General features: G+C 43.4%; 1 protein-coding gene across 1 annotated transcript in view; it reads right to left on the bottom strand.

The window, feature by feature from the left end:
• Positions 1–22,602, bottom strand: part of LOC126234830 (uncharacterized) — an 82,016-nt gene extending 59,414 nt beyond the window's left edge. The window contains exons 1-2 of the mRNA XM_049943572.1: positions 22,422–22,602; positions 14,965–15,109 (exon numbers count right to left, since the gene is read on the bottom strand). Coding sequence (XP_049799529.1) covers positions 14,965–15,109; positions 22,422–22,602 — 326 coding nt within the window. The remainder of the gene's footprint in view (positions 1–14,964; positions 15,110–22,421) is intronic.
• Positions 22,603–22,856: the final 254 nt, after the last annotated feature.

Genomic DNA, 22,856 nt, shown 5'->3' with positions numbered 1-22,856 from the left:
AATTAAATGTTCTGTAGGTCTTTCGAACGATTCTCTTATCGAAATGATGTCGAAGGAGTCAGTTTACAGGATGTGTATACATGATCAGTGTTAACATTAATGAACACATTATCATTTTGTTCGTACTCATGTAACTACACTTAACAAGATTTTATTTGCCTGCCTGCCAGTTTTTAAATTCAAATTCGTGAATGGAATAAAAGGAGTTTTCCAGGAGAAATGATTACAAATTAGTTTTAAAATTTGCTTCGCTATCTATTTTATGTTACTCGATGAATGATCAACAAATTTTATTGCTGCATGTTGATGTCTCAGCCGCTGACAACTTTAACAAAAGATAAAAAGAATTTTCTCTCTAGCATTGTTGGCTTGTACATCACTGTTTTTCTCAAATTTTGATGGATTATTCTTGTCGCACTTCACTAGCGAAAATATTGTGACGGCGCAGTTATAATGCCTAGCTTCTTGAAGAGCTCGCTATATGACGTTCGTAGGTGAACACCACATATTATTCTTACTGCCCGCATTCGTGGAATGATTATTTTCTTTCTAAGTGGTGAATTATCCCAGAACTTTACTCTGTACAATAATACTGAGCATAAATATGTAAAATACGCCAGGAAGCTGACACTTTTGTTTCCAAAGTTAGCAATTATATGAAGAGAAAAAGCAGTTGAACGTACTTGTTTGAGAAATTTAGTAACATGCTTCTTCCAGTTCTTTGCATCAATATATGCACCCAAAAATTTGGAGGATTCTACCCTACAAAATGGCTCCTGGTCGTGTGCTACATCAATTGTTGGTATGACTAAAGTCGTTGTCCTGAAATAACTGTAGTGTGTTTAGTAAGAGTTAGGGAGGGGGAGTCCGTTTTTAGAGAACCACTCAAAAATCTTCGAAAAATATCATTTACTAACTCTTCTGTTTCTTCCTCTGGAGTGGGAGTTATTATAACACTTGTTGTTGTTGTGGTCTTCAGTCCTGAGACTGGTTTGATACAGCTCTCCATGCTACTCTATCATGTGCAAGCTTCTTCATCTCCCAGTACCTACTGCAACCTACATCCTTCTGAATCTGCTTAGTGTGTTCATCTCTTGGTCTCCCTCTACGATTTTTACCCTCCACGCTGCCCTCCAATGCTGAATTTGTGATCCCTTGATGCCTCAAAACATGTCTTACCAACCGATCCCTTCATCTAGTCAAGTTGTGCCACAAACTTCTCTTTTCCCCAATCCTATTCAATACCTCCTCATTAGTTACGTGATCTACCCACCTTATCTTCAGCATTCTTCTGTAGCACCACATTTCGAAAGCTTCTATTCTCTTCTTGTCTATACTAGTTATCGTCCATGTTTCACTTCCATACATGGCTACACTCCATACAAATACTTTCAGAAACAACTTCCTGACACTTAAATCTATACTCGATGTTAACAAATTTCTCTTCTTCAGAAACGCTTTCCTTGCCATTGCCAATCTACATTTTATAGCCTCTCTACTTCGACCATCATCACTTATTTTACTCCCTAAATAGCAAAACTCCTTTACTACTTTGAGTGTCTCATTTCCTAATCTAATTCCCTCAGCATCACCCGATTTAATTTGTCTACATTCCATTATCCTCGTTTTGCTTTTGTTGATGTTAATCTTATATCGTCCTTTCAAGACACTGTCCATTCCGTTCAACTGTTCTTCCAAGTCCTTTGCTGTCTCTGACAGAATTACAATGTCATCGGCGAACCTCAAAGTTTTCACTTCTTCTCCATGAATTTTAATACCTACTCCGAATTTTTCTATTATTTCCATTACTGCTTGCTCAATATACAGGTTGAATAACATCGGGGAGAGGCTACAACCCTGTCTCACTCCTTTCCCAAACACTGCTTCCCTTTCATGCCCCTCGACTCTTATAACTGCCATCTGGTTTCTGTACAAATTGTAAATAGCCTTTCGCTCCCTGTATTTTACCCCTGCCACCTTTAGAATGTGAAAGAGAGTATTCCAGTCAACATTGTCAAAAGCTTTCTCTAAGTCTACAAATGCTAGAAATGTAGGTTTGCCTTTTCTTAATCTTTCTTCTAAGATAAGTCGTAAGGTTGGTATTGCCTCACGTGTTCCAACATTTCTACGGAATCCAAACTGATCTTCCCCGAGGTCCGCTTCTACTAGTTTTTCCATTCGTCTGTAAAGAATTCGCGTTAGTATTTTGCAGCTGTGACTTATTAAACTGATAGTTCGGTAATTTTCACATCTGTCAACACCTGCTTTCTTTGCGATTGGAATTATTATATTCTTCTTGAAGTCTGAGGGTATTTCACCTGTCTCATACATCTTGCTCACCAGATGGTACAGTTTTGTCAGGACTGGCTCTCGCAAGGCCGTCAGTAGTTCTAATGGAATGTTGTCTACTCCCGGGGCCTTGTTTCGACTCAGGTCTTTCAGTGCTCTGTCAAACTCTTCACGCAGTATCGTATCTCCCATTTCATCTTCATCTACATCCTCTTCCATTTCCATAATATTGTCCTCAAGTACATCGCCCTTGTATATACCCTCTATATACTCCTTCCACCTTTCTGCCTTCCCTTCTTTGCTTACAACTGGGTTGCCATCTGAGCTCTTGATATTCATACAAGTGGTTCTCTTCCCTCCAAAGGTCTCTTTAATTTTCCTGTAGGCAGTATCTATCTTACCCCTAGTGAGACAAGCCTCTACATCCTTACATTTGTCCTCTATCCATCCCTGCTTAGCCATTTTGCACTTCCTGTCGATCTCATTTTTGAGACGTTTGTATTCCTTTTTGCCTGCTTCATTTACTGCATTTTTATCGTCTGCAGTTGTATCGTCTGTAAAAAAGTACCAATTTTGATCGTTGAATGTGAAGTGGTAGGTCATTCACATATGTAAGTAACAGGAGTGGACCCAAAACTGAACCCCAGTCACAAAAAATTCCTTTTCCGACCCTTTCCTAAAATGAAATTTTGTGAGAGACTATCGTGATCTACACAATCGAAGTCCTCGGAGAGACCACAAAAATACCAGCAGGTTATATATTATTATCTGGGGCCTGCAACATTTGGTGAGTGAGTGTATCAATAGCATCATCAGTCGAGCAACCTTTCTGTAGTCGAATTTGTGAGATGTTAAAGATTGTTTCCTCTTAAGTGTGAGACATCCCCCGAGTACATTACTTTTTGGAATATTTGTGGATAAATATGAGAGTAAGGAAGGTGTCACCATTCTTATGAAGTGGTTAAGTAATTGCTTATGTTAAACTGTCTGGAAAAATTCCATCTGTCAGTGATGCATTGAGTACACTATGTGATCAAAAGTATCCGGACACCCCGGCGACCCGCTGCCAGGTACTACATATCAGTGACGTCAGTAGTCATTATACATCGCGAGAGAGTAGAATAGGGCACTCCACGGAACTCACAGACTTCGAACGTGGTCAGGTGATTGAGTGTCACTAGTGTTATACGTCTGTAAGCGAAATTTTCATACTCCTAAACGTCCCTAGGTCCACTTTTCTAGATATGATAGTGAAGTGGAAACGTGAAGGGAAACGTACAGCCCAAAACCATACAGGCCGAACTCGTCTGCTGACTGACAGAGGCCGCTAACAATTGTAGAGGGTCGTAATGTGTAATAGGCAGACATCGATCCAGACCATCACACAGGAACTCCAAACTGCATCAAGATCCACTGCAAGTACTATGACAATTAGGCGGGAGGTGAGAAAACTTCGATTTCATCGTCGAGTGGCTGCTCATAAGCCACACATCACGCCAGTAAATGACACACGACGCCTCACTTCGTCTAAGGAGCATAAAAGTTGGAAGATTGAACAGTCGAAAAACGTCATGTGGAGTGACGAATCACAATGTGTCGATCCGATGGGAGCGGGTGGGTATGGCTAATGCCCACTGAACGTCATCTGCCAGCGTGTGTAGCGCCAACAGTAAAATTCGGATGCGGTGGTGTTATGGTGTGGTCATGTTTTTCATGGAGGAGGCTTCCACCCCTCGTTGTTTTGCGTGGCACTATCACAGTGCAGGCCGTCATTGGAGTTTTGAGTACCTTCTAGCTTCCCACTGTTCAAGAGCAATTCAGGGATAGCTATTGCTTCTTTCAAGTCGATCGAGCACCTGCCCATAACGCACGGCCTGTGGCGGAGTGGTTACACGACAATAAAATCCCTGTAATCGACTGGCCTGCACAGAGTCCTGACCTGAATCCTGTCGCACACGTTTGGGATGTTTCGGAACGCCAACTTCGTGCCAGGCCCACCGACCGACATTGATACCTCTCAGTGCAGCACTCCGTGAAGAATGGTCTGCCATTCCCCAAGAAACCTTCCAGCGCCTGATTGAACGTATGCCTGCGAGAGTGGAAGCTGTCATCTTGGCTAAGGGTGGGCCAACACCATACTGAATTCCTGCATTACCGATGGAGGGCGCCACGTACCTGTAAGTCATTTTCAACCAGGTATCCGCATACCCTTGATCACAAAGTATATGTCACTAAGGACATTATTTATTAAGTTGAAACTGCTTTTCAGAATCCTGTCTGAAGTACCATCCACCCCAGAAGAGCTGATTTTTACAATTTTTATAACAGTACTAATGTTAGAGAAGATCGTCGGTGCTACTTCTAGTAGCTTAAACTTTTGTGGAATGACATTTGTTATACATTCGATTGCTTGTTGTACTGAACCATTTAATCTAATATTTGCTGCTACATTTGGAAAGTGACTGCTAAAAGAACTTGCATCTTGTGAATTATCACTCACAGCATTGTCATTTACTTTTATTATAATGGAATCTTGTACACTGATTGGCTATCATGTCTCCTATTTGACAATGTTGTATATAGTGTTAAACTCATTAACTCATTATCTGAATTATTCTTTCTGTCTGGACATGCATACATCTGGACATTTTAATGATTTTCCTTAAAATACTACAGTACTTTTTTAATACGCAAGCAATGTCTATTCTTGACCTACCCTGACCTTTACATAAATTTCCCTCTTTCTTTTAAATGAGATTTTAGTTCCCCTAGTTATCCACGACTTAAATGTTTCTTTAATGGATATTTTGGATAATTTTTTAAGAAAGCAAGTTTCAATTATTGACGCAATTATACTATGGAATAAACTCAAGTTGTCATTAACGTCTCCTTTTAGGTACATGTCATCCCACACCGCCGCTTTTAGCTTGCTCTTATGACACTGCTACTGTTGTCATTAACAAGCCTCACTGCTTTGTATGAACCTGCTTCTGTGTTTTAAGGTACCATCCTGTTTATTTGCAAATCATGATCAAATATTCCACTAGCAGCTGCGTACACATCAATTTTTCAGCCTGAGCGCTCTATAAAAAGTTATCAATCAGTGTCCTACTATATTTCTGCACGTGAGTTGAAAACGTGGCTACTGAAAGTATATTGAAACAACTAACTAATAATTCTAGTTTACTTTCCTGTCCGTATGTTTAAGGCATCTACATTGAAATCTGTTTCTCAAAATGCATCTAAATTTCTCATCATGAGCTGAAAGTTTCCTAGATCTGACCTGTAACATTTTTAACAGACAGAGAAGTATTCTGCAGTAACAGCTCACAAGCCCCTGGTTCTAGGTTCTGGTCAACACAAAAACTATTTGGTTCAGTATTTTCGACATTGTATCCCACTTTTACATATGTTGCAACTTCTCATTTTTTCCATGTTAACTATTAATGAAAATGCTGCATGTCTGTAATCCCCGATATTTAACTTGTCCATTCCTGTGGTTAAATGGCGTTCATCGAGGCACAGAACATCTATCCCTCCAGCATTTTCCACATTTTCTAGGTACACAATAAACTCATCTGCCTTGTTTTTCGACACTCCAATCTTACGATGAAACAAATTAATTTTATTTTTCTGGAAACTGTTACACTTATTATATTCTTCTTCTGCCCTAATTTCCTTCAATATTCTCTGTCTTTAGCCTGACTCTTAACCTCAAAAACGTGTCCCTTTGATTCCAATAATCATATGTAGTTTGCATTGAGTGCTTGCCACCCCATTTACACTTTCTGCTCAGTTAACTTTTCCTTCCCCTTCGTGTTTAGTTGTGTTTCACCTACAATGATATTTTTCAGATTCAAAAGTTCCACAAAGTGTGATGGAAAGTGAGCTAATTTTTCATCGTAGAATTTTCAATTCAAATGCCTCCCGGAGATAATTATATGTCTTACTAAGCTACACATACACACATCAAAAAAAGTTTTGCATCACCCCGGTTCCCAGAACTCCTGAAAATAGACGTTGACTGTGGATATTGCATCACAGACACCGTCCCTTTGACTGTTCAGAGTTGTTACGAAACCTGCTGAAAGATGGAAACCATGCACGAGCAGCGCCTATTAGACGGAGGCGGCAGACAGCCGATCAATTCCAGTCATTCCACAAGGATGGAGATACACAACTCGTGTTGTCTGTAGCTCAACCATGCCTAGATGGTCAATGCCGCGGTTCGATCGCGTCCGAATTGTTGCTTTGTGCCAGGATGGGCTCTCAAGAAGGGAAGTGTCCAGGCGTCTCGGAGTGAACCAAAGCGAAGATATTCGGACATGGACGAGATAGATAGAGACAGGAACTGTCGATGACATGGCTCGTTCAGGCAGCCCAAGGGCTACTACTCCAGTGCATGACCACTACCTACGGATTAGGGCTCGGAGGAACCCTGACTGCAACGCCACCATGTTGAATAATGCTTTTCGTGCAGCCACTGGATGTCATGTTACGACTCAATCTGTGGGCAATAGGCTGCATGATCCGCAACTTCATTCTCAACGTCCATGGCAAGGTATGTCTTTGCAACCATGACACCATGCAGCGCGGTACAGATGGGCCCAAAATGCCGGTTTGACCGCTCAGGATTGGCATCTCGTTCTCTTCACCGATAAATGTTCAAATGGTTCAAATGGCTCTGAGCACTATGGGACTTAACATTTATGGTCATCAGTCCCCTAGAACTTAGAACTATTTAAACCTAACTAACATAAGGACAGCACACAACACCCAGTCATCACGAGGCAGAGAAAATCCCTGACCCCGCCGGGAATCTAACCCGGGAACCCGGGAGTGGGAACCGATAAGTGTCGCATATGCCTTAAACCAGGCAATCCCCTCAGAGGCGTGTTTGGAGGAAAACCGCCTTAGACACACTGTCCAGCGAGTGCAGCAAGGTGGAGGTCCCTACTGTTTTCGGGTGGCATTGTATAGGGCCGACGTACGCCGCTGGTGGCCACGGAAGGCGCCGTAACGGCTGTACGACACCTGAATGCCATCCTCCCACCGATAGTGCAACCATATCGGCAGCATATTGGTGAGGCATTCGTCTTCATGGACGACAATTCGCGCCCCCATCGTGCACCTCTTGTGAATGACTTCCTTCAGGATAACGACATCGCTCGACTAGAGTGGCCAGCGTGCTTCCAGACATGAACCCTATCCAACATGCCTGGGATGGATTGAAAAAGGCTGTTTATGGACGACGTGACCCACCAACCACTATGATGGATCTACACCGAATCGCCTTTGAGTGGCTGGACAATCTGGACCAACAGTGCCTTGATGAACTTGTGAATAGTATGCAACGACGAATACAGGCATGCATCAATGCAAGAGGACGTGCTACTCGGTATCACAGGTACCGGTGTGTACATCAATCTGGACCACCGTCTCTGGTGGTGTCAGGTGTCACTGTATGGTGTTACAACATGGAATGTGTCGTTTTCATGAGCAATAAAAAGTTCAGAAATGATGTTTATGTTGATCTCTATTTCAGTTTCCTGTACAGGTTCTGGAACTCTCGGAACCGCGGTGATGTAAATTTTTTTTTTATGTGCGTACAAATGGATGCATCGGGACATTTCGAAAGACAAGAATCGTTAAAGGTAGGAAGTTGTTGCTGACAGGAATTGACGTGTCATGGATCTCGAAACAGAGCATCTTAATTCCTCGATGAGCCAATTATTAGGCAGCCCTCAAATTTATTGATTATTTCCAAAGGTTCCATGGGACTAACTGACTGTAACTCATACACGTGGCTGCTAAGAATCTAGAAGATAACAGATTATCTACGTTAATGATGGAAGCTGAAGAAATTAATTAAAATTTGTGCCGTGGTGGTATCTAGACCCCGGGTTTCTTGTAACGATCAGCATTTCCGCTGTACAAGCAAAAAGACCCGGGTTCGAGTTGCGGCAGTAGTACAAATTTTAATTAATTTCTTCAGCTTCCATCATTGTCGTAAATAAAGATGAGACTTGAATGTCTGGGGCAAAATTTCATTATAAAAGATCATGTTTCAGAATTATTATATAGTGAGGTATCAGTTCAGTAATATAGTACACTTGTCTGTCTCATGCAGTAATATTGCTTCTGAGGATTTTTTTACATGCAAACTTGCAATTTATTGATTCCTAGATTTTGGCTTTCATAAACCTAGAAGGTAACGAGATATACAATACAAGCCGTTATTATTGTTTATTGCAAGAAATCACCGCTTAGTGAGGTACACAAATGCCATATGGAGAAGCAGGCATACACTATCCAAATTGCACTCAAGGTCAGTGCCTGAAAGACACTGAAATACCTCAACACTGCACTTCGGCAGTAATTCGCCGGACTTCGTAAGTCCGCCTCCGTAGCTTGGTGGTCAGTTCGTCTGGCTGCTGTGCTGAAGAGACGCATTCGACTCCCTACACTACCGGGGACCTTTACCAGCTGGCAGGACTGGAACGGGATTCTATCACTCAAGTGACGCCACTTAACTATCCGACAGAGAACTAGCGGAAGCCGGCGGGTGTGGCCGAGCGGTTCTAGGCGCTTCAGTCTGGAAGCGCGCGACATCTACGGTCGCAGGTTCGAATCCTGCCTCGGGCATGGATGTGTGTGATGTCCTTAGGTTAGTTAGGTTTAAGTAGTTCTAAGTTCTAGGGGATTGATGACCTCAGATGTTAAGACCCATAGTGCTCAGAGCCATTTGAACCATTTGAGAACTAGCGGCTCCAGGGTGAAGAAAGCAGACAACGGTCGGAAGAGTGATATGCTGACTCCATGCTCCTTCATATCGCATCTAAATGAGTCTGAGGATGACAAAGCGTTCGGCCAGTCGGTCGCTGAGGCAGAACGAGGAGCTTTACATTGTTTCTCTGACATCATAATAGGTACTATACGCCAGTACGGACAGATTATTATCGAGATGCAATATAGGTTGGTGCAGACCTCTTCCTTCTTCTTCTTCGGTTATCAACCCACAGGTTGGTTGGCAGCAGCACGCCATTCCGTTCTTTTGTCAACTTTCTTCTTCATATCTGCATAGGTCTGGCACCCGATGTCATTTATTACTTGTTGAATGTAGCTTAATCTAGGTCGTCCTCGGCGAGTTCTTCCTTCAATGATTCCTTCTAATATTCTCTTAATGAAATTGTTATGCCGTAAAATGTGACCTATGAAGGTTATTCTTCTTTTCTGTATATTTCGCCAAAGAGATCTGTTTTCTTTCACTCTTCTGAGGACATCTTCGTTTGTAGCCTTGTCTCGCCAGCTGATTTTTTCCATTCTCCGGTAGCACCACATTTCGAATGCCTCTAATCTTCTCTTTTCTTCTTTTCCACTAGTCCAAGTTTCACATCCGTAAAGGGCTGTACTCCACACATAGGTTTTCATGACTCTCTTTCTTACGTCTAAACTAACATTTCTACTCGTCAGTAAGTTTCTTTTTCCATTGAATGCTATTTTGGCAAGTTGTATTCTGTTTTTAATGTCACTTTTGCTCCTTCCATCTGCTGTTATTTTGCTACCTAAGTAGTTAAATTCTGTAACCTGCCCTAGTTTCTCTCCCTTTATTGTTATTCGTATGGGTTCATTGTAGTTCAGGGCGCCACTCACCTTCACTTTAGTCTTTTTCTTATTTATTTTCATTCCATACTGTTCTTTTAAGGTGTTTTCCATTTCATTGAGTGCGGCTTCTAAATCTTCTTTCCTTTCTGTAATTATGGCGATATCATCTGCATATCGCAACATATCTATTTTCATTCCGTTAAGTTTTATTCCTACTTCAATATTCTCTCTTATTTTATCTATTGCTTCTTGGATATATGCGTTGAAAATTACTGGAGATAGTGGGCATCCCTGTCTCACTCCTTTCCTTATTCTTGCTGTTTCTTCTTTGTTTTCCTTCTTAACTAAGGCTGTTTCATTTTGGTATATTTTAAAGATTATCCTTCTATCATTATATTTCAGACCAGCCTTCTTCAGAATTCTAAACATTTCTGGCCATACAACATTGTCAAATGCCTTTTCGAGGTCTACGAAGGCTATAAATACTTGTTTGTTTTTGGAAATTTGTTTCTCAATTATTAGTCTTAAAGATAAGATTGCTTCCCTCGTCCCTACACCGCTTCTAAAACCGAATTGGTCTTCACTTAGAGTGCTATTCGATTGGTTTTCAACTCTTTTCAAAATTATTCTTATTAGAATTTTTGATGCGTGTGAAAGAAGACTGAGTGTTCGATGGTTTTCACAGTCCATAGTAGATGCTTTCTTAGGTATGGGGAATATGATGCATTTCTGATAGTCTTCAGGAACTTCACCTGTTTTGTATATTTTCTGTATGAGTTGCAGTAATGTAGCTTTCATTTTGTCTCCTGATTTCTTAATTAGTTCAGAAGGTATATCATCAACACCTGCCGCTTTCTTATCTGGTAGTTCTTTTAGTGCTTTTTCAAATTCATCTTTCAGAATTGTGTCCCCTAGTTCTTCTTTCTCTACTTCTTCGCTTAATTCTATCATATTATCTGTTAGAGGGTCTCCTTGATATAGCTCTTCAATGTATTCTTGCCATCTCTTCAGCGTGTCATATCCAAATAGTACCTTGCCCTCTTTGTTCTTTATAGTTCCTGAAGATTTTACTTTCCGTTTAGCAAAGTTTTGTTTTATTGTTCTGTAGGCCAAGTCAGTTTTTCCTTTAACCATGTTTTCCTCCACCTCTTTACAAATGCTGTTGAGGTAATTTTCTTTTGCTTTCCTAGATTCTCTGTTTATTTGGTTTCTAAGCTTTCTATATTTGTTTTCGCTTTGCTCGTCAGAGGCATTTTTGTATAGTCTTCTTTCTTCCATTAGACAAATTATTTCAGGTGTTATCCACTCTTTCCTGTTTACAGGTTTGGCTTTCCCAATAAATTCTTCTGCTGCTTTATGTATGCCTTCTTTGATTTGTTTCCACTCCTCGTTAGTACTCCCGGGAATAATGTTTGATGCCATCTCATCAGTTTTCCGTGCATAAGGGATCACTAGTTCTTCAGACTTTAGGTTATCTCTGTTCCATACTTTGTTCGTTTTTCTCTCTAATCGCTTGAGTTTGAGTAAGCATTTCATCATTACAAGGTTGTGATCACTATTAATATCCGCAGACGGGTAGCTTCTGCAATCCTTGATTTGGTTTTTAAAACGCGATTTTACTAATATATAGTCGATTTGGTGTCTTCTAGTATCTCCTGGGGCTTTCCACGTGTACCTTCTTCTTTTATGGTGGTTGAAAAGGGAGTTCGCTATGACCAACTTGTTTTTGGCACAAAATTCAATTAGCCGGCTTCCTCTTTCGTTCCTATCTCCTAGACCATATTTCCCTACAATTCCGTCAACTTTCTCTTCTCCAACACTAGCATTCCAATCTCCCATTATAATTAAGTTCTCTTCACCTTTAACATAATTTATAACTTTGTTGATGTCTTCATACACTGTTTCTATTACATCGTCTTCTTCTGCCGATGTCGGCATATAGACTTGTACTATTACCGTGTTCTTTGGTTTGGTTCCAATTTTGACTAGTATTATCCTAGAGTTAAATTGCACATATACTGTGACTAGATTCCCGAGTTTTCCTTTTAGAATTATTCCAACTCCACCGATTCCTAGCAACAAAATTATAGTTTCAGAAATATTTGATTATTTACTCAAAAGAAAGGGCTTCAAAAAATGAGCAAGTTAATAACGCTTTGATCTATTCCTGGCATTGACAGACAGAGATGTTGTATGTCTTCCTGAACGTATAGTGCAAAATTCTGACCAACTGGAGCGTGAGATTTTTAAGATCCCGATGTGGTTGGAGGGTGGTTGGAGGGTCGTCGAGCAGATGCGCAAAACTACAGGCCTGTATCTCTGACATAGATCTGGTGCAGAATTTTAGAACATGTTTTTTGCTCGCGTATCATGTCATTTCTGGAAACCCAGAATCTACTCTGTAGGAATCAACATGGATTCCGGAAACAGTTATCGTGTGAGACCCAACTCGCCTTATTTGTTCATGAGACCCAGAAAATATTAGATACAGGCTCCCAGGTAGATGCCATTCTCCTTGACTTCCGGAAGGAGCTCGATACAGTACCGCACTGTCGCCTGATAAAGTAAGAGCCAAGGAATATCAGACCAGCTATGTGGCTGGATTGAAGAGTTTTTAGCAAACAGAACACAGCATGTTGTTTTTAATGGAGAGACGTCTACAGACGTTAAAGTAACCTCTGACGTGCCACAGGGGAGTGTTATGGGACCATTGCTTTTCACAATATATATAAATGATCTAGAAGATAGTGTCGGAAGTTAAATGCGGCTTTTCGCGGATGATGCTGTAGTATACAGAGAAGTTGCAGCATTAGAAAACTGCAGCAAAATGCAGGAAGATCTGCAGCGGATAGGAACTTGGTGCAGGGAGTGGCAACTGACCCTTAACATAGACAAATGCAATGTATTGCGAATACATAGAAAGGAGGATGCATTATTGTACGATTATATGATAGTGGAACAAACACTGGTAGCGGTTACTTCTGTAAAATATCTGGGAGTATGCGTACGGAACGATTTGAAGTGGAATGATCATATAGAATTAATTGTAGGTAAGGCGGGTGCCATGTTGAGATTCATTGGGAGAGTCCTTAGAAAATGTAGTCCATCAGCAAAGGAGGTGGCTTACAAAACAGTCGTTCGACCTATACTTGAGTATTGCTCATCAGTGTGGGATCTGTACCAGGTCGGGTTGACAGAGGAGATAGAGAAGATCCAAAGAAGAGCGGCGCGTTTCGTCACAGGGTTATTTGGTAAGCGTGATAGCGTTACGGAGATGTTTAGCAAACTCAAGTGGCAGACTCTGCAAGAGAGGCGCTCTGCGTCGCGGTGTAGCTTGCTGTCCAGGTTTCGAGAGGGTGGATGAGGTATCGAATATTTTGCTTCCCCCTACTTATACCTCCCGAGGAGATCACGAATTTAAAATTAGAGAGATTCGAGCGCGCACGGAGGCTTTCCGGCAGTCGTTCTTCCCGCGACCCAAACGCGACTGGAACAGGAAAGAGAGGTAATGATAGTGGCACGTAAAGTGCCCTCCACCACACACCGTTGGATGGCTTGCGGAGTATAAATGTAGATGTAGCTGTAGATTAATGAAGTGTCTACGGTACATGCAGTACTTGGTCAGGTCATCCTTGGAAACTAGACTGATAGATTGGCCATGTATTTAATGAGGTGTTTATGGTCATGCAGTACTTTGTCAGGTAGTCCTCGGAACTAGACTGATAGAGTGGCCACGTACTTCATGAAGTGCTTACGGTACCTGCACTACTTGGTCAGGTCGTCCTCGGAACTAGACTGATAGATTGACCACGTACTTAATGAAGTGCCTATGGTACCTGCAGTACTTGGTCAGGTCGTCCTTGGAACTAGACTGATAGGTTGGCCATGTACTTAATGACGTGCCTACAGTACCTGCAGTATCTGCAGTACTTGGTCAGGGCGTCCTTGGAACTAGACTGATAGGTTGGCCATGTACTTAATGATGTGCCTACAGTACCTGCAGTACTTGGTCAGGTCGTCCTTGGAACTAGACTGATAGGTTGGCCATGTACTTAATGACGTGCCTACAGTACCTGCAGTACTTGGTCAGGTCATCCTCGGAACTAGACTGATAGATTTGCCACATACTTAATGAAGTGCCTGTGGTACCTGCAGTACTTGGTCAGGTCGTCTTTGGAACTAGACTGATAGGTTGGCCATGTACTTAATGACGTGTCTACAGTACCTGCAGTACCTGCAGTACTCGGTCAGGGTGTCCTTGGAACTAGACTGATAGGTTGGCCATGTACTTAATGACGTGCCTACAGTACCTGCAGTACTTGGTCAGGGCGTCCTTGGAACTAGACTGATAGGTTGGCCATGTACTTAATGACGTGTCTACAGTACCTGCAGTACTCGGTCAGGGCGTCCTTGGAACTAGACTGATAGGTTGGCCATGTACTTAATGACGTGTCTACGGTACCTGCAATACTCGGTCAGGGCGTCCTTGGAACTAGATTGATAGGTTGGCCATGTACTTAATGACGTGTCTACGGTACCTGCAGTACTCGGTCAGGGCGTCCTTGGAACTAGACTGATAGGTTGGCCATGTACTTAATGACGTGCCTACAGTACCTGCAGTACTTGGTCAGGGCGTCCTTGGAACTAGACTGATAGGTTGGCCATGTACTTAATGACGTGTCTACAGTACCTGCAGTACTCGGTCAGGCTGTCCTTGGAACTAGACTGATAGGTTGGCCATGTACTTAATGACGTGTCTACGGTACCTGCAATACTCGGTCAGGGCGTCCTTGGAACTAGATTGATAGGTTGGCCATGTACTTAATGACGTGTCTACGGTACCTGCAGTACTTGGTCAGGGCGTCCTTGGAACTAGATTGATAGGTTGGCCATGTACTTAATGACCTGCCTACAGTACCTGCAGTACTTGGTCAGGGCGTCCTTGGAACTAGACTGATAGGTTGGCCATGTACTTAATGACGTGCCTACAGTACCTGCAGTACTTGGTCAGGTCGTCCTTGGAACTAGACTGATAGGTTGGCCATGTACTTAATGACGTGCCTACGGTACCTGCAGTACTTGGTGAGGTCGTCCTTGGAGGTGGGCAGTCCGCGGCCGCCTTCGCCCAGCACGGCGGGCACCTGGTCCAGGCACTCCTTGAGGACGGTCGTGTTGCCGCAGTCGGCGACTCCGGCCACCTGCGCCAGCCAGCCCGCTGCACACACACACAAAGAGGGGCGGTCGTGAGCAGACGAGTACCGTGCTCTGGAAATGTGCGCTACCACATCATTTCTGATGAAGTTGGCAGTTTGACTCACTCTACTACCACAACATAGAGAACTGGAGAAAAAAAGAATGGAAGCATTTGAGATTTTGTGGTACAGAAATATGTTCAAAATTAGGTGAACTAACAGGAAATGAAGAGGTCCTTCACGGAATCGAGGAGGGGAGGAACGTATGCTAAATTCTGACAAGACGAAAGCGCAAGATAACAGGACGTGTGTAATGAGATCATGGTGTATCTTGCATTATACTTGCCGCAGCTGAAGAGGGGAAATTTTGTAGGGGAAGACAGAGATTTGCAATACAGCTAAAAACAATAGTGGACGTTGCGCGCAAGTGTAATGCTGATATGAAGAGTATGGGTAGCATCAGATCCGTTAAAACATTGGTGAAAAACGTGACTGTAGATAAGAAAGTTGTATTCGTTAATTACTTTTGGCTTTGGTATTCTTCATTTCGTAGCTACAACAATAACTACAGAGCACCAAAAGGAATGGCAAATATTTTTTGTTAGTTTCAATCAACGCCCCGTGGAACAGATACAGTTATGCTGCATAACCACCCAAACAGAGTATTCGGAAAATTTAAAGCACAATCTACACATTACATTAAAACGAACTATATTAAGATAATTGAACAGTAACATAACTAAAGAGTAATCTGTATGGTGTCCAACCTATACCGTCTCATATATTTCCGAAAGGAAACAAAATGCGGAAACTGCTACTGACCAGAGTTGAAACTATGTCAGGAGCTCACGCACAATCACTACGAGTAACAAACATTATTTTCAACACAAAGTTACGTTTCTTTAAATGACGTATGTACATTTTTTCTACGACAGTGAAAACTAGAGATACAATTAACAATGGCAGAATAGTTTTCAATGTTTTAAACCTCATACTTTCTGGGCTACATAGATGGCAACTGCGCCACAGCTTCTGCCATAATGCGCAGAGCACGGGTTTCTCACAGCAGGCGTCACGACGGTGCAGGCAACCCGCATTACGGCATTACAGCATTACGGGAGAGATGTGGCACCGTTTCCATTATTTAAAGTCTTAAATAATACAGAGATTACAAGCTTTAGAGCAGTGAAGCGAAATATGTCCTCACCAGCTTTACCTCTAGTTATTATTTCAGTTTAAAATACATATATTTGCCATTTAAAATAAATGTAACTTCGTGCTAAACGTGCTGTTTGTTTACTTGCATGGACTGTGCTTTCGTGCCCATTGTGTGAGAGCCTCTGACTAAGGGGTATATCTGGCCAATTGCATTTTTGACATTTTGTTTCATTTAGGAAATGTATGAGGTCGCAAAGTTATATGGCACACCCTGTGCATACACTACTGGGCATTAAAATTGCTACACCAAGAAGAAATGCAGATGATAAACAGGCATTCATTGGACAAATATATTATACTAGAACTGACATGTGATTACATGTGATTACATTTTCAGGAAATTTGGGACCATACATCCTGAGAAATCAGTACCTAGAACAACCACCTATGGCAGTAATAACGGTCTTGATACGCCTTGGCATTGAGTCAAACAGAGCTTGGATGGCGTGTACAGGTACAGCTGCCCATGCAGCTTCAACACGATACCACAGTTCATCAAGAGTAGTGACTGGTGTATTGTGACGAGCCAGTTGTTCTGCCACTATTGACCAGACGTTTTCAACTGGTGAGAGATCTGGAGAATGTACTGGCCAGGGCAGCAGTCGAATATTTTCTGTATCGAGAAAGGCCCGTACAGCACCTGCAACTTGCTGTCGTGCATTATCCTGCTGAAATGTAGGGTTTCGCAGGGTCCGAATGAAGGTTAGAGCCACGGGTCGTAACACATTTGAAATTTAACGTCCACTGTTCAAAGTGCCGTCAATGCGAACAAGAGGTGACCGAGACGTGTAACCAATGGCATCCCATAGCATCACGCCGGGTGATACGCGAGTATGGCGATGATGAATACACGCTTCCAATCTGCGTTCACCGCGATGTCGCCATACACGTATGCGACCATCATGATGCTGTAAACAGAACTTGGATTCATCCGAAAAAAATGACGTTTTGCCATTCGTGCACCCAGGTGTCGTTGAGTACACCATCGCAGGCGCTCCTGTCTGTGATGCAGTGTCGAGGTTAACCGCAGCCATGGTCTCCGAGCTGATAGTCCATGCTGCTGCAAACGTCGTCGAACTATTCGTGCAGATGGTTGTTGTCTTGCAAACGTCCCCATCTGTTGACTAAGGGATCGAGACGTGGCTGCACGATCCGCTACATCCATGCGGATAAGACGCCTGTCATCTCGACTGCTAGTGATACGATGCCGTTGGCATCCAGCACGGCGTTCCGTGCTACCCTCCTGAACCCACCGATTCCATATTCTGCTAACAGACATTGGATCTCGACCAACGCGAGCAGCAATGTCGCGATACGATAAACCGCAATCGCGATAGGCTACAATCCGACCTTTATCAAAGTCGGAAACGTGATGGTACGCATTTATCCTCCTTACACGAGGCATCACAACAAAGTTTCACCAGGCAACGCCGGTCAACTGCTGTTTGTGTATGAGAAATCGGTTGGAAACTTTCCTCATGTCAGCACGTTGTAGGTGTCACCACCGGCGCCAACCTTGTGTAAATGCTCTGAGAAGCTAATCATTTGCATATCACAGTATCTTCTTACCGTCGGTTGAATTTCGCGTCTGTTGCACGTCATCTTCGTGGTGTAGCAATTTTAATGGCCAGTAGTGTAAGAGTTTTAAGTTCCATTTTACAAAGATCAACAGAATGGCAAGTACATTTCGCAATAAGCTGTTAAGGGAGCTAAGTGAAAACAAAAGAAGAAATATCCAAAATTCTTAGGATATTGTAAAGTTTAGCTGCTCCTACATGACTGTATTTATTATGTTCTTTTAACATTTGTACAACGCCCTCTTCTATCAAAAGCACACATAAAATACGCGTTAATGCTCCTAGTGTGAATTAAACTCCCCATTTCCTTCGTCGAAGATTCCGTAATGCTTCACAACGTTCAATGTGGTCGACCAACGATGGCATTGTACTTCTCGGGGTGTAACTCTCCTATCGGTGATGAATAGGGCCTGATGTGGTTTCAATCTATTCGTGGCAATCCGCAGTGCTAGTGGAGCAGAGATGTTGAAGTATCCCTAACTGGACACCGTAAACGTATCGAGATCGTGCTGCTCTGAAGACGTTGGACTCGTATTTGGGATAATAATGGTGATAATAATAACAATAATAATAACGTTTCCTGACGGGCTAACGAACATGAGTGTCTACAGACTATGTTGTGTTATTACATATGGATGTGTGTGCTCGCAATATGTAACAGCGTCACGAATGTATTTAATAGTAATGACAAAGACATATAGATCCCCCCCTTCCATCCTCTTTCTTCCCCACCTCCCCTCTCTTTGCCCCCTTCTCTCCCCCGCGTCCTTTTACATTTCCCTCCTCTGCGTCCTCTCCTTCCCTCTTGCGTCTGCCCTTCTCCCCCTTTATTAGTCCTCTCCCTCCTTGGTTCCCCCACCCCTTTTCGTTTTTTCCTCTCCTCCCTCCTTGTTTTTCCCCCTACTCCAGGTCCCCCCCCCCCCACCATTGGCCTTGGATCGGGAGTGCCATCTTTGTGCCGCCTTTTTCGTGCAGTGTTTTACGGTGTGTTTTCCCAGTGCGTGCTCCGTGTTGTGTCTTTTGTGAAGTGTAGCGAACAGCCATCATACTGTCGCTGGGTGTGCTTTTTATCACTTGCGAACAGAAACCAGACTGTCGCCATGTTTTTGAATTGTTTGTGTACTATGTTACTTGTCTGATTTCTGTGTCTTTTATCTACATTGCCAACCCCTTTTGCTTTCTGTTTTAACTTTCCGCCATTTTACGCCCTTTTACAATTTAAATCGCCATTTTATCGCCTTTTTTCCTTGTTTCTTTCTTCTTCCTTTATTTAAAGAAAGTCTGTAGGCTGTAGAGCAGCGTAGTAAGCTGCTGCCGGCCCGCCCCCTTCGGGGGGGGGGGAATTGAAAATCAATAAAGAAAAAAAAAAGACATATAGATGTGTCAGCTCATTTTAAGTTGACATGGCTTAAAACCACAAAAATAGGCACTTGGTAATGGCCTAAGGCCGAAATTGCAATTGTGAAACGAAGAAAGTGTTACAGTCACTGGCGTAAATATGGTGTCTTTTATAAAGTTCTACATGACTCTGAATTCCAGGTATGAAAAGTATAAAAATTTTCGCGACTGAAGTGTATTCCTGGTATTTCTCAAATACTTTGCATGAATTCCATGAGAGTACCTCTCATTTTCTTACACCACATAGCAGGCGATGTTGTACTCGAAGGAAGTTATTGTCATATGGCCTGAATACGCTAGGGAAGGTATAGGCTCGAGAAATAACTAAATCCTATTTTTAGAGTATTGCACATGTTATTCATAGTTTACCATGGAACATTGTGCACGTAAACTATTTTGAGATCTGCTAATGACCCTGTCTAAATTAACCTTCGATTTCTAAACTCTCCTAAAGTGTACGATTACAGTTGGTACCAATTGGCGGTTCCCACGTATCTGGTATTGTCACTATGTGGAGTAAAACGAGATGTTTTGTAGTTTTTTGTATATGAAATGTTAATGGAGACAATCTGTGAACAGACAGGCCGCTTCCTGCCAGTGTAATTCCGATGTGGTGGGCAGAGAAGTGCTCAGTAAGCATGGTGAAGCCAACACTTCGAACCGAGCTGGGTGGTGAATTGGTTAGCACGTACTCGGGAGGATGACGATTCAAATCGACGTCCGGCCATCAACATTTAGGCATTTCGTGAGTTTCCTAAATCGCTCCAGGGAAATGTCGAGATGGTTCCTTTGAAAGGACAAGGTCCATATCTTTCCCCATCAGTGAAACATTCCCAGGTTGTGCTCCACCGCGATGTTGATGTGAGTCAAATCCTAATTTTCCATCCCTCCTTTCTCCACTCTTGTACTACAGCCAGCGTGGTTACCACACGCTTGGACCTGAAGCTTTTTGCCTGGGCACCGTACGTAACAAGAAGCGGCGTCCTTTTTTAGCAACACCGGAGCGAAACAATAAAAATAATGTTCGCTCCGGCTGTCTGAGCGAGACGTGCCAGTGGTCACCCCCATGTGAGACTTCAGTCCTGCCTACACGTAGCCGCTGCCTCTGACAGCCCCTGGTCTGTGGGCCACGCCTACACCTCGTGCGGTCCAGGCCTGCAGTGGCGCGTATCAGCTGAGGCGTGCTCAGGCTGACATCCACCGACTGTTGGACGCCTACAAGGGGTCCTCGGTTCGCAGTCTGCGCCTTAATGTTCCTATATTCCGAGCAGCTTTTGCTATTCCGCGATTCGTCGCCTTAGTTTTCGGTGTGCCACTGGTGCAGCTTCGGCGCTAACGCTACTGGCGCCAGTGACTCAGGCCTCTGGCATCTGCGCAACGCCAACACGCCGCCAGAGGCAGGCAATGCAAGCCATCGAGACGAAGCCTTCGGCTGCTGTATGAATTCTGTTAAGTAAACCTCTTGTTTTACTACTGCATCCATGATTCCTCGATGGTAGAGGTGTTGGTTCTTCATTTAACATCCAGGCAAGTTACAGGTCGATAACGCTCGGATTCTTTCCATAAATTTCAGACTGGTATTTGGTTTTCCTAGTATTTGTTTCACGTGGTGTTCCTACTTTTGATTGTTCCGTGTGGTTACCCTTACGTATTTTACGGTTATTGCCGTTTCCAGTGATTTGTTCCCAGCAGCGCAATCCGACAGTGGCGGATTTCTATGGTGATTTACACGTTCAGTGTTCGTTTATGCATGTTCCACATTTACTGCCAGTCTCTTAACCGATATTCGATCATCTAGAGGTAATCCATTACCTCAGCGAGGTAGTGTGGCAGCGTCCGCCCCTGGCAGATGAACGTCCCGCGACCATAACGCCACCAGTACCAGCCACCAGTACCAGTCGGACACATCAAGCACCATCAGACGCACATTTCTGATTTCATCGTCGACTTCAGTTACGCTCACACACACTTACCGACCACGCGTTCTCCTCGACCTAAGAATTTTTACACACCACTGCTTCGTTCCATATCCTGCAACAATATCGAACTCAGACATCCGTCCAAGCGGTGGCCCACGGTTTGGCGTCATGTCCACCAGCCTTACCTTCGCACCAACGTACGGGCAACATGGTACCACGTCGCAAGTGGGAAAGTCACCACAAATCAACGTCTTCACGCCATCGAACTAACGGACTCTCCACTTTGTTCCATTTGACACCTCATGGATGACGATGTCCAGCAACTGACTTGTGCTGCCACCAGTGACGTCTGGAAATTTGGCCGACAGCTCGTTGCCTGTTACCTCTGCGTTCCGCCGGACTCGATTGACCCATGGACTTTTATCCATCCTGAGGATACTAATTTCCCCGCCACTAAAAATCATGCGATTGTATGGGTCAGGGGATGGACGATCACCTACATATATAATGATGACGACAAATCACGCTTTGATTTCTGGCATTGTCCATTGTGAAGTCGAGCACCGGCCGCGCTACCGCGCCTTCTTCGCCAAGTACCTACACGCGGTCTTACGTCACCCCCGCTCAGTTGGATGGTGCCACAAGTCGACAGCACTCCAGCCCCCCCCCCCCTCCCTGCTGACATCTGAGACTCCCCGCGCTACTTTATATATTGTAACCCACAGTGGAGTGGGCTCATGGAGACGCGCCTCCTTTCTTTTATGCACTATACCAGAACACGCTAGTTTTTGCCCAACTCCACAGTCTATTGCTTCACACCTCTTAGCTTACATCACTATTGTTATTCTTTTTTTCCTACATCTTGTTATTAAAAGAAAAGCTCGCCTTGTACGAGTGTAATGTCTCGTGTTATTTCCGCCGGAAGGATGGCATACCTGTTGTATTTAAGCATGTACCAATAAAGATATTTTGTTCATTTACCCTTTTCCTGGTAAAAAAATAATAAAATAAAATAAATAAATAAATCAAAAAGCTACTTTGAGGGAGTGATTCAGGGATGGGAGGGGGAAGGCATCGCGGCCAGGCCCCGGGTTCGGTGAAAGTGCAGCGCCGAAGCTTATTGGAGAAACGTGCGGATCGATGGAGACAGCTGTTGGCAAGGAAAGTGAATGTGTTGATTTACCTCCGAGCGGAATTCAGTGCTTTGTCGAAGCTGAGTTTACGGCAGGCACGAGGTGGCTGGGTGCGGAAGTATACTTGAAAACTTGTAGCTGACAGCAGTAGAAGCCGAGCAATGTTGTGATGTGCTATTAAGCCGCCGTCTACGGCTTTATATGTGGAGACGCCTCTCGGCGTGAAGGATGTCGGCGCGTTGCAGAGCGTCGAGTTGGCTGCTGTAACCATACTGGGCGACGGCGTTTTTGTGGCTCGCTAAGGTGGAATACGATTAGTGGTAAGCGCCTTTAGTTGTCGTCACATAGGGAAGCTGCTGTGTAGTGGCAGAAAAATATTGTCTGTGTCTGGAAAGAACAGAGCTTTTCCTCGGCATTGTCTGCACTTCGTCCTGCATTGGGCTTTATTAGACTCATGTGAATATGGTGTGTCAGAGTGCTGGTTGCTTTTCAAAAAGAGGTGCTTTATTTTCATATGCTTATTAA

This window comes from Schistocerca nitens, chromosome 2 (genome assembly GCF_023898315.1).
Source record: "Schistocerca nitens isolate TAMUIC-IGC-003100 chromosome 2, iqSchNite1.1, whole genome shotgun sequence".
NCBI classification, from domain to species: Eukaryota; Metazoa; Arthropoda; class Insecta; order Orthoptera; family Acrididae; genus Schistocerca; species Schistocerca nitens.
Note: the sequence above shows the minus strand (reverse complement) of the source record. Positions and strands in the feature narration are given on the sequence as shown.